Genomic DNA, 12,794 nt, shown 5'->3' on the forward strand with positions numbered 1-12,794 from the left:
TCACTCTCTGGGTCTTCCCGGCCCACACACAACCCCTGACACTTTTCTCAATTCTCTTGAAAAAAGCCTTTGTGACCAGCACCGGAAGGCACTGAAACACAAAAAGGAATCTCGGGAGGACTACCATTTTAACCGCCTGCACCCTACCCACCAGTGACAGGGGCACCATGTCCCATCTCTTAAAATCCTCCTCCATCTGTTCCACCAATCTTGTTAAATTAAGCCTATGTAAGGTTCCCCAAATCCTGGCTATCTGAATCCCTAAGTACCGGAAATCTCTTGTCATCTTCCTCAGCGGTAAGTCATCTATTTCCCTGCTCTGCTCCCCCGGATGCACCACAAACAACTCACTCTTCCCCATATTCAATTTATACCCCGAAAATTCCCCAAACTCCCTAAGTGTCTGCATTATCTCAGGCATCCCCTCTACTGGGTCCGCAACATACAGCAATAAATCATCTGCATACAAAGATACCCGGTGTTCTTCTCCTCCCCTGAGTACTCCCCTCCACTTCCTGGAGCCCCTCAGTGCTATGGCCAGGGGCTCAATCGCCAATGCAAACAGTAACGGAGACAGGGGATGCCCCTGCCTCGTCCCTCTATGAAGACGGAAGTAGTCAGACCTCTGTCTGTTCGTGACCATGCTCGCCACCGGGGCCCTATACAGCAGCTGTACCCATCCGATATACCCTTCTCCAAAACCAAATCTCCTCAGCACCTCCCACAGATAATCCCACTCCACTCTGTCGAATGCTTTCTCGGCGTCCAGCGCCACCACTATCTCCGCCTCCCCCTCTGGTGGGGGCATCATCATTACCCCTAGCAACCTCCGTATGTTCGTGTTCAGCTGTCTCCCCTTAACAAACCCAGTTTGATCCTCGTGGACCACCCCCCGGACACAGTCCTCTATCCTCGTCGCCATCATCTTAGCCAGGAGCTTAGCATCTACGTTTAAAAGGGAAATGGGCCTGTAGGACCCACACTGCAGCGGGTCTTTTTCCTTCTTCAAAAGGAGCGATATCGTTGCCTCCGACATAGTCGGGGGCAGCTGCCCCCTTTCCCTGGCCTCAATAAAGGTTCTCGTCAAAAGTGGGGCCAGTAGGTCCATATACTTCCTATAACATCCCACCGGGAATCCGTCCGGTCCCGGGGCCTTCCCCGCCTGCATGCTCCCAATCCCTTTTACCACCTCCTCCATCTCAATCTGTGCTCCCAGTCCCGCCCTCTCCTGCTCCTCCACCTTAGGGAATTCCAGCTGATCCAGGAAATGCATCATTCCCTCCTTCCCTTCCAGGGGCTGAGCCTTATATAACCTCTCATAAAATGCCTTGAACACCCCGTTCACTCTCTCCGCTCCCCGTTCCATCTCTCCCTCCTCATCTCTCACCCCACCTATCTCCCTCGCTGCTCCCCTCTTCCTCAATTGGTGGGCCAGTAGCCGACTCGCCTTCTCTCCATACTCATACTGTACACCCTGTGCCCTCCTCCACTGTGCCTCTGCCTTACCCGTGGTCAGCAGGTCAAATTCCACATGTAGCCTTTGTCTTTCCCTGTACAGTCCCTCCTCCGGTGCCTCCGCATATGGCCTGTCCACCCTCCGAAGTTCTTTCAGCAATCGCTCCCTTTCTTTACCCTCTTGCTTCCCTTTATGTACCCTTATGGATATCAGTTCCCCTCTGACCACCGCCTTCAACGCCTCCCAGACCACGCCCACCTGAACCTCTCCATTGTCAGTAAGCTCCAAGTACCTTTCGATACACCCCCTCACCCTTAGACATACCCCCTCATCCGCCAATAAGCCCATATCCATTCTCCAGAGTGGGTGCTGTTCTTTTTCCTCTCCTACCTCCAGGTCTACCCAGTGTGGAGCGTGGTCCGAAATGGCTATGGCCGTATATTCCGTCCCTGTCACCTTCGGAATCAGTGCCCTTCCCAAGACAAAAAAGTCTATCCGTGAGTGTACTCTATGAACATCGGAGAAAAATGAGAACTCCTTACTCCTAGGCCTACTAAATCTCCAGGGGTCTACCCCTCCCATCTGTTCCATGAAGTCTTTGAGTACCCTGGCCGCTGCCGACCTCCTCCCGGTCCTGGACCTCGACCGGTCCAGCCCTGGATCAAGCACCGTATTGAAGTCTCCCCCATTACCAACTTTCCCGCCTCCAGGTCCGGGATACGTCCCAACATACGCCTCATAAAATTTGCCTCATCCCAGTTCGGGGCATATACATTCACCAGAACCACCGCCTCCCCTTGCAATCTGCCACTCACCATCACATATCTACCCCCACTATCTGCCACTATGGTCTTTGCCTCAAATAGTACCCGTTTCCCCACTAAGATAGCCACCCCCCTGTTCTTCGCATCTAAACCCGAATGAAACACCTGCCCCACCCATCCTTTACGTAGTCTGACCTGGTCTATCAGTTTCAGATGCGTCTCCTGCAACATAACCACATCTGCCTTTAATTTCTTTAGGTGTGCGAGTACCCGTGCCCTTTTAATCGGCCCGTTGAGCCCTCTCACGTTCCACGTGATCAGCCGGGTTGGGGGGCTCTTTACCCCCCCCCCTTGTCGACTAGCCATCCCCTTTTTTAACCCAGCTCCTCTCCCGGTTCCCATGTACCCGTATATCCCCCCGACGGCGCCCTCCCGCCTCGACCACCCCATCCCATAACAGCTCCCCCTTCTCCTTAGCAGCAGCAGCCCAGTTAAACCCCCCCCCCCCCCCCCGCTAGATCCCCCTCTAGCGTAGTTGCACCCCCATGTTGCTCCCAGAAGTCAGCGAACTCTGGCTGACCTCGGCTTCCCCCTTTGTCCTCGGCCCCCACTGTGCGAGGCCCCCTCCTTCCTGCGTCCCTGTTCCCGCCATAATTACCATAGCGCGGGAACAAAGCCCGCGTTTCCCACTCAGCCCCGCCCCTAATGGCCGGTGCCCACAGTTCCTCATACTCCCCTGCCCCCCCCCCCCCAAACATGGGGAAGAGAGAAAAGTTCCAAGATCGCAAAATTAACAAATTGAAAAAACCATCCCCCCCCCCTTTTTTCCTCGCCCCACATAATCACCCCACCACTTTGTCCCAAAAGTTCTTTCTCTTGCCCGACTATTCCAGCTTCTCGTCCACAATGAATGTCCACGCCTCTTCTGCCGTCTCAAAGTAGTGGTGCTTCCCTTGGTGTGACCCACAATCTCGCCGGTTGCAACATTCCAAACTGGATCATCTTTTTGTGAAGCACCGCCTTAGCCCGATTAAAACTTGCCCTCCTTCTCGTCACCTCCGCACTCCAATCCTGGTATACGCGGATCACCGCGTTCTCCCACCTACTGCTCCGAGTTTTCTTCGCCCATCTGAGGACCGTCTCTCTGTCATTATAGCGGAGAAACCTCACCACTATAGCTCGGGGTATTTCACCAGCCTTCGGTCTTCGCGCCAGAACTCGATAAGCTCCCTCCACCTCCAAGGGGCCCGTCGGGGCCTCCGATCCCATTAGCGAGTGAAGCATCGTGCTCACATATGTCCCGACGTCCGCCCCTTCTGCGCCTTCGGGAAGACCTAGAACTCTTAGATTCTTCCTCCTCGAGTTATTCTCCAGTACTTCCAACCTTTCCACACACCTTTTGTGCTGTGCCTCGTGTGTCTCTGTCTTCACCACCAGGCCCTGTATTTTGTCTTCATTTTCAGCAGCCTTTGCCTTCACGACCCGAAGCTCCAGCTCTTGTGTCCTCTGCTCCTCCTTTAGCCCTTCAATCGCCTGTAATATCGGGGCCAACAGCTCCTTCTTCAGCTCCTTTTTCAGCTCTTCCACACAGCGCCGCATGATCTCTTGTTGGTCCTGCCCCCATAACAAGCGGCCACCTTCCGACGCCATCTTGCTTTGAGCTTCCCTTCCTTGCCGCTGCTCCAGAGGATCCTCCGCAATCCGGCCGCTATCCTGTCCCTTATCCATGCGTGTCCGGGGGGGATTCCCTTCTGGTTTACCGCACAGTGTTTTTGGCCGTTTAAATTGCCGTTGGGGCTCCTATTAAGAGCCCAAAAGTCCGTTCCAACGGGAGCTGCCGAAACGTGCGACTTAGCTGGTCATCGCCGCACCCGGAAGTCATGATAAGAATCTTTAACTATCAAAGCGCTTTGTTACCTTAGTTTATGTAGTGTCAGGAAGTCGATTTCAATAACAGGGTCTTAAAATGTGTTCACACTAAGTATGATTGTTTCTTCATGGTTGAAGTGAATGAACTATTCTTCACATAGGGGCTGGTTTAGCACAGGGCTAAATCGCTGGCTTGTAAAGCAGACCAAGGCAGGTCAGCAGCACGAGTCAATTCCTGTACCAGCCTCACTGGACAGGCGCCGGAATGTGGCGACTAGGGGCTTTTCACAGTAACTTCATTTGAAGCCTACTTGTGACAGTAAGCGATTTTCATTTCATTTTTCATTTCGTTTCACATTCCGTATTTCTTTGGTCCTGTTATTGTTATAGTATATCCTGAAATTTGCTCTTGCAGGTGCAAAAATATATTTCCTTTTTCCATTTACCATTATGTCTCCAGTATAAGTTTGTTTTGGTACATACAATGCATCTCTTTTAAAATAATATTGCAAACCTATTTCCCTTCGAATAGAGCAAAACTTTATTTTCAATGTCAGGAAATCTTGTGTGCCTGTAGTGATCAGAGATAAAACTCTGACCATTGAGCAAGACATTTCTGTAGCAAAAGGAATAATGTTCAGCATCGCACTCCAGTTACTGCAAACCACTTCTTCCCCACACTTGTCTTGGAAACAACTTCCTATGAAAAACTTCTCAGAACTGATGGGAAATGTATAATTCTTCTGCACGTACATAATCCAATCATATGCATGCATATTCACCCTATGATCCACCAAGGTATTTTCCAAACACCTGAGAAGCAGGCTAAACAATGTTAGTCTTCAAGCATTGATGATCATTTCTTTATTATTCAAGGGAAAATACAACCGTAGTTTGGAACAATTTTTTTTAAAAATGCTTATCACCACTGTTTATACTTTTTTTTAATTTAGAGTACCCAATTCATTTTTTTTCCAATTAAGGGGCAATTTAGCGTGGCCAATCCACCTAGCCTGCACATCTTTGGGTTGTGGGGGCGAAACCCATGCAAACACAGGGAGAATGTGCAAACTCCACACGGATAGTGACCCAGATCCGGGATTGAACCTGGGACCTTGGCGCCGTGAGGCAGCAGGGCTAACCCACTGCGCCACCGTGCTGCCCCACCACTGTTTATGCTTGACCGTATTTGTTTGTGTTTGGTCTCTGATTGAAGCTAATGGGTTTTTTTTTTCAAAGACCATCTCCGTCATTGAGATTGGTCCATTGGTGTGGGGTTGCTTCAATCACTGATGTAATGTATTTTATTTCATTTAATTTAAATTTTTAATTGACATTATCACTTTTAAGTTCACAAAACCCAGTGGAATTGCTGATTTATCTATAAAAATATGATTCTAATTTCTGATATTTCTCCATTAAAATGCTGTAATATATTTGTCACAAAATACCTACAGCCTCTCAGAAGGTTAGATAAATTTGCATTTTAGGGGAAGCCAAATAATTTCATGAGGGTGCCAATGATTGGAAGGGCATGCTGACAGGGATAGATGAAGTAAGTTAGGGTGAGGCTCAAGTGAAGCATAAAGAAGGGCACAGACTAACTGGGTCAAATGGCCTATTTAACTTGACCATTGACAAATCCAACTTAATCTTACTGATATTTGATTGTGTTTTGAACACTAATTTTTGTTATTGTTACATTAACATTTTCTGTTCCCCATTTTATTTTCCCCCTTCCCCCTTTATTCTGTAGAAGTGAGGATTCTGAAGAAGAATGTGATCTGAAGGAAGAATATGATGACCTGGATTACAGGGATGAAGATCAGTTTTGGTCCACGAAGGAAGAGGGTTTGGCGGTGGCTGAAAATATTCCTCTTGTGTACCATCCTGTTGACCAACACACCGATTTTGAACAGCCCAAGCTATCTGCATTTGCTGTTCGGAAGCTGACTAGGTTTGTTGATTTAGATTTTTATTGAACCCATGTAAAATATATTGGTTAGTCACATTTTAAAGCTGCAAATTAACAATGTGAACGTGGATCCTGCTGCCGCTTGGAGTGGTTGAACAAATAGAATAGATGAGGAGAAATGTGGAGAAAATTCCCTTTTGAAAATTATTCCATCACTCTTTCAAGTAGTGCAATCCAGATCATGACAATTTGTGGGGGGGGAAAGACCTCCTGATTTCACCTTTAGTTTTTTGGTAATTAATTATAAGCCTGTGTTCTTCGGTTACCGATCCTATTGCACTGGATACAGTTTTTCATTTGGTCTATCAAAACCCTTTAGGACTCTGAGCATCTCAATTAAATCTCCTCTTGACCTTCTCTACTCCAAGGAGAACAGCCACAGCTTCCACACAATTAAAGTCTTTAATCCCTGGTACCATTCCAGTAAATCTCCTCTGCATCCTCTCTAAGGCCTTGACATCCTTCCTGTAGTGCCCAGAATTGGACACAATATTCCAGCTGGGACCTTGTGATTTGTAAAGCTTTAGCATTACTTCCTTGTTTTTGTGCTATATACCTGTTTATAGAGCTAAGGATCCGGTGTGCTTTTTTTCAACAGACTTCTCAACTGTTCCTGTCCCCTTCGAAGATTTGCCGATGTTAATTCCAATTCTCCTGCATCTCTTTCAAAATTGCACCATTAACCCAATTTGCCACTTCCCAGGGGCAGCTCAGTGGCAAATCTCAGCGCCAAGGATCTGGGTTCGATCCCGGACCCGGGGCACTGTCCATGTCTGTGTGGGCCTCACCCCCACCACCCAAAAAGATCTGCAGGGTAGGTGGATTGGCCATGCTAAATTGCCCCTTAATTGGATACTCAAGCCATTCTGCAGCCTCTTTGCATCCTCCTCACAGCACACACTGCCACCCAGCGTATTGCCGTCTGCAAATTTGGAGATATTGTATGGAATTCCTTCGTCTAAATCATTACTGTATAATGTTAACAGCTGGGGTTCCAGCACTGAACCCTGCGGTACCCCACTAGTCACTGCCTGCCACTCTGAAAAGGACGGGCTGCTGATGTCCTCATCAATTTGCAGCACTGCATGTCTCAAGTTCTGCCTACATAGCAATAGCTCTGCCGGTTTAATGGCTACTTTGTTGAGGCTGACCATCAACTCCAACACCGCCGCCTACCTTCAGACCATAATCCCACCATCACCACTCCCAGCATAGCCATCAATCTCATAGTTTCCCAATGCTATATAACCCGCTTCTGGTTCCTTCCCAGGATTCGCAAATCGGACAACCGTGTGTGCATGGGTTTCCTCCGGGTGCTCCAGTTTCCTCCCACAGTCCAAAGATGTGCAGGTTAGGTGGATTGGCCATGATAAATTGCCCTTAGTGTCCAAAATTGCCCTTAGTGTTGGGTGGGGTTACTGGGTTATGGGGATAGGGTGGAGGTGTTGACCTTGGGTAGGGTACTCTTTCCAAGAGCCGGTGCAGACTCGATGGGCCGAATGGCCTCCATCTGCACTGTAAATTATATGATAATCTATGGATGATGATGAGGTATCCATCATTTCAGCCTGTTGCTGTTCCGTTAAACCAATTTCTAACCATCTTGATTTCACTTTTCCATTGTGTGTCCAATATTTTCCAATCTATATCTACAACTCGTCTGCAGCCACTTCAACTACTTATTTTGTTTTCATGGATGTCCAGTCCTTCCACCTCCACTCTCCACCAGACCTGCCTCAGGCCATCTGCTTCTTCTTTGAATGAAGGCCCAATGGTTTCTCTCTCTGAAATTGACCAACGTTTCCTTCAAATGTACTAATTTCTTCCAAATAAAAGCAGCCGATCTGGGAAGCAATATAGGTCCTAGTTATGCTTGCATTTACATGGAATACATGTACATTTCTGTTCATGTTTTCCCCCCACCTTCGTTATTGTTTCTGGTGTATTGATTACTGTGTTGGAGAAGATCCCACCTTTTGCCCTGAACTGCGAGGTTTCATCAACTTTGCTTCTCATTTCCTCTGCCTTCAACACTGTTCCACTTAACCCCATTGCAAATTTGAGGGACAGCACCAACTCTTTTGTTTGGGGATTTAACAGCATGAACATTGAATTCAGCAACTTTAGATCATAACCACTGCTTTAGTTTTATTGGACACCAGATATTGGTAGTTGGTCTTTTTACACCTCCCATAGACCCATGTTGTCCTATTACCACCTGTTTTCATCTTGCATCATCATCCCCCTTATCATTTATCTATCCTGCCCTCTAACCGATCGCAGACCTTCCCCTTCAATTTGTTCTCGCTCAATTCTTCTTCCTTTTAACCTTGCGCGATACTTGCATATAAACTGTTAAATCTCTTGACTTTTTCGCGTTCTGATGATTGGCCTTTGACCTAAAGTGTTAACATCGTTTCTAACTCCACATGTTGCCTGACCTATTAAGTGCATTTGCTGTTTTTATTACCGATTTCCAGAATCTAATATTTTATTTTTTACATTCTTCCCGAAGTCTGTTGCTTTCCTCCTCATTTTTTACTATAATTTGAGTTTCATGTCATCTGCAAACTTTGAAATTATGCCCAGCAGACCATGTCATTATTATACATCAAAAAGAGCAGTAGTCTTAATTCAAACCACTTACTACTTCCCTTCAGTTTGGAAAAACAACCATTCATCACTTCTTTCTGCTTTCTGTCCCGTAGTCAATTTTGTGTCCGTACTGTCACTTTAATCCCATGGGCTTTGAGTTTTCCAACCATTTATTTTTGGTGCTTTATTAAACACCTTTTGAAGTCTGCGTAAACCGTACTGCCTCATCTTCCTCAACCCTCTGTTACTTCATCAAAGAACTCAATGAGCTGGTCACATGCTATTTGCTGTAAATGTCTTATTGAATAGCAAAACAAATGGGTTAAATGGCCTACTGCTACTCTTATTTGTTATGATCTTCTGAATAAATCCATGCTAACCTACCTGAATTAGATCATACTTTTCCAAGTGTCAAATATTTGCGACTCCAATTATTGTTTTTTAAAAAAAAATGTATTCTCCTTTTTCACATTTTCTCCCACATTTACATCCCTCAACAATAAATAATAATCAGCAAGATATGTCAGTCCCCATAATAACAACGATCCCATCTACCCACCAACCCCCAAACCTCAACCCGCATGTTTACATAAACAAATGACAAAAAGGAATCCGGGATTACCCGTAGTCACCCTTAATATTACACAGCTTCTCTCCCCCCCCCCCCCCCCCCCCCCCCCCCCAGGTCTCCAACTCCTCCCGTCCACTGCCTCTTGTAAAACTCCTCCCAACCTCAGTTCCTTCCCCCCAACTTTCCACCCCGGCTAGACCACTCGGACCCTGTTCTGCCAGGCTCCGATGGCTGCAGCCCCTCCCCCCACCTCACTCCTGTTCACTGGCCGGCTTAAACCGGCCAGCGTGGAGGCCCCCGCCCAGGTCCCTTTTCCACTTGCCCGGCCCTAGGAAAGCCCAAAGATCCCCTTTTAGCACACAAACCCCGCATATCCACCTACACCCCAAAGAACCCTCGTTTCGAGTGAAAGTCCCGTCCCTTCCCTTGTCCAAATATATACCACATTGGCTCCTTTAGTCTCTACACCCGCGCGCAGTGATACAAAAAAGAAGAAAATACAGTCATCAGGTTACATTGGCACATGGCCATTCCTCAATTTGTCAGTTCTGCCACAGTCCTTCTGCTTTCACAAACTCCTCCGCTGCTTCCGCCATTCCAAAATAAAAGTCCCTGAGCTTGTAAGTCACCCTCAGCTTCGCTGGATATACAATGCCGCACCTTACCTTGGTAATGTACAGTGCCCTCTTCACCCGGTTGAAGGCAGCCCGCCTCCTTGCCAGCTCCACCGTAAAGTCCTGGTTTACACTTACACTAGCTCCAGCCCACTGCACCACCCGCTTCTGCTTGGCCCAGCTCAGGACCTTCTCCTTCACACTGTACCTACGGAAGCACAGAGTCACTGCCCTTGGTGGCTCACTCGCCTTTGGTACAGGCCTCCACGACCGATGAGCCCGATCCAGTTCATATCGGGAGGGATCCTCCCCCTCCCCCAATAGTTTTGCCAGCATCACTGCAAAATACTCAGTCGGCTTCGGTCCTTCAACTCCTTCGGGCAGCCCCACAATCCTCAAATTCTGTCGCCAGATCTGTTTTCCAGGTCTTCCATTTTTCCTCGCAGATCCTTGTTAGTATCCATCACCTTCCGCATCTCTTTCCCCATCGAGGCAAGTTGATCACCGTGCTGCAATAACGTCTCCTCCACTTCCTTCAGCGCCTCCCCTTGCTCTCGCACCTCCGCCACTGCGCTCGCCACCTCCGTCCTCACCGGGGAAACCGCCTCCTCCACCAGCACACTCAAAACCTCCCTCATCTCCTTCCTCACCGTCTCCATGCATTTTGCAATCTGCGCCAACTGCTTTTCAAATTCCGTAGCCATCACCTTAGTTATTTCTTCAACCGTAAGCAGTGCGGCCTTCCCTGGTGCTCCAGCCTCCATTTTCCTTGGTGACCTTTCCACTCCCTGATGGACCTTCAGCTGTTTTTTTTCCCGGCCGTTTTCTTGCTCACCCTCAAGATTTTTCTTTGTTCTTTTTTTTCCTCCTGTGTCTTCACTGTGCCTCCTCCATGCCTTCTCCCTGCTTCTGCCGCCTCCGCGGACCCTGGGACCGGGCTTAAAGCCCCAAAAATGCCGTTCCCGAACGGGAGCCCTCCATTGTGCGGCCGCCTCCCGCCCGCCGTCACCGGAACTCCAATTATTGTTTCTAAAAGCATCTTCACCACCTATCTGACCTATAGTTGTGGGTTAACCTTCCCCCTTTTTTTTTTGGAATGGATATGACATTTGCAGTCCTCTGGCACCATGCCTATATCTAAAGAGAACTAAAGAGTGAAGGGGTTTTGGGAGCCAGTGTTTAAGCTCTTTTTGCTTGCCTTTCCAGCAAGGCATTTATAATAATGAAGGTTAGCTAGTAAGAAAGGTAACACAGAAACAACACCAGACACAAACCAATAATGGGCATTTCTCTCCGCTATCTCTGTTCTAAGACTCCCAAACTTTAGCTGTTGGCTTTATTTTGTATTATAGTTTATTTTGTGTCATTCGAATCTCAGAATCCTTACAGTGCCGAAGGAGGCCATTCGGCCCATCGAGTCTGCACTGACCCCCTTAAAGAGCACTCCACCATATCCCAACAACCTGTAACCTAACCTACATATCCCTGGACACTAAGGGGCAATTGATCATTTTCAATTCACCTAACCTGCACATCTTTGGACTGTGGGAGGAAACCGGAGCACCCGGAGGAAACCCACGCAGACACTGGGAGAATGTACAAACTTCACACAGACAGTCACCCGAAACTGGAATTGAACCCAGGTCCCTGGTGCTGTGAGATAGCAGTGCTAACCACCATGCCGCTCTTCTGTGCATCTTATAATAGACAAAATGGATTCCTTTACAAAACTAGAATTATATAGTTGAAGTATGTGCTTTCAATGAATAGGGACACTGTGCTTGTTGATTTCCTGGTGTCTGGATAATTGTTTCTTTTACTACAGGGAACAGTTAATTTTTTTAATGCATCATAAGTTACCTTAATTAAAATTCAATAAGTTCAACACCACCAAGCAAATTAACCCCCTTATAAAAAGAGCAAAATACAAAGCTAGGCTTTTATCTAATTCTTATTGAAAACTTATCCTGTTTTGCTCAAGTATCAATAGTTATTCCCTTCCTGGTAAAGATGCCAAACTAGATTGAATAGTGCACCACACAATTTTTTTTGGGATTGATGCCAGCTCCTAGGCAATGCCTTTCTTCTAGTTTGGCAAAGTCCCAAAACGCTATGCTTATTTAGAATACGTCCTGTTTATTTTTAAATGTGGACTACAATAAGAAATACATGCACTCCATATGGGATGAAATTTTGACCCATTCAAAAACAACTAATTTGCATAAGAGATCAAATTGGGTCCCATGTGTGAGGTAGAAGTGGTGGCTTACACTGGTTTGTGCTTCATCCATTGAAGAGAATGGGATGGTTGGCAAGTGTGCAAACCTTATCTTGCACCTTTTCTTCCATCTTCCAATCCTATTGTTTATTAGCAGGTTCATGTGTCAGAAATGTGTTTCTATAAATGAAGTTTTGAGCCTACTAAAGGTTTGCAGGAGCTATAAGTAGTTCTAGGTCATTTAAGATAAAAACAATATGTGGGAAATATTCATCAAGACGAGCAGATCTCTGGAGAGAGAAGCAGAGTTTGCGTTCTAAATTGTTGGTCTGGGGTCGGAACCATAGCCTGGGATTGTTTCCAGGTTCCAATCCCATACCACATCTGAAGTAAACCATGCTACAATTTTCAAAGAAAAGGTCAATTTAATTGGTCTGGGCTAACAATCCAATTAAAGATGACGCAGACAAGTTTCCAATGCGTGAGGTTGGGTAAAGGAGACCGAGAAAGAGGACTCCTTAAGTTAGTGCACGCTCTCAGCACTTTCAAGCATTTTAGAAATAAAAATGTCCGCAGCTGCCAGTCATTATGAAGGGGGAGCTCTTTCTCTTCACAGATGCTAAAGAAAAATGAGCATTTGTATCGCGCTTTTCGTGATCACTATACTGTTAAGGAAGTGCTTTTGAAGTGTAGTCAGTGTTCTAATATAGGAAACATGGCAGCCAGCTACAC

At 46.9% G+C, this 12,794-nt stretch overlaps 1 protein-coding gene across 1 annotated transcript in view; it reads left to right on the top strand.

Annotated features, from left to right (window-relative positions):
* dhx57 (DEAH (Asp-Glu-Ala-Asp/His) box polypeptide 57) overlaps positions 1-12,794 on the top strand; it is a 137,717-nt gene that overhangs the window by 14,088 nt on the left and 110,835 nt on the right. The window contains exon 4 of the mRNA XM_072504326.1: positions 5,846-6,046. Coding sequence (XP_072360427.1) covers positions 5,846-6,046 — 201 coding nt within the window. The remainder of the gene's footprint in view (positions 1-5,845; positions 6,047-12,794) is intronic.

The sequence above is a fragment of the Scyliorhinus torazame genome, chromosome 1 (assembly GCF_047496885.1).
Source record: "Scyliorhinus torazame isolate Kashiwa2021f chromosome 1, sScyTor2.1, whole genome shotgun sequence".
Taxonomy (NCBI): Eukaryota; Metazoa; Chordata; class Chondrichthyes; order Carcharhiniformes; family Scyliorhinidae; genus Scyliorhinus; species Scyliorhinus torazame.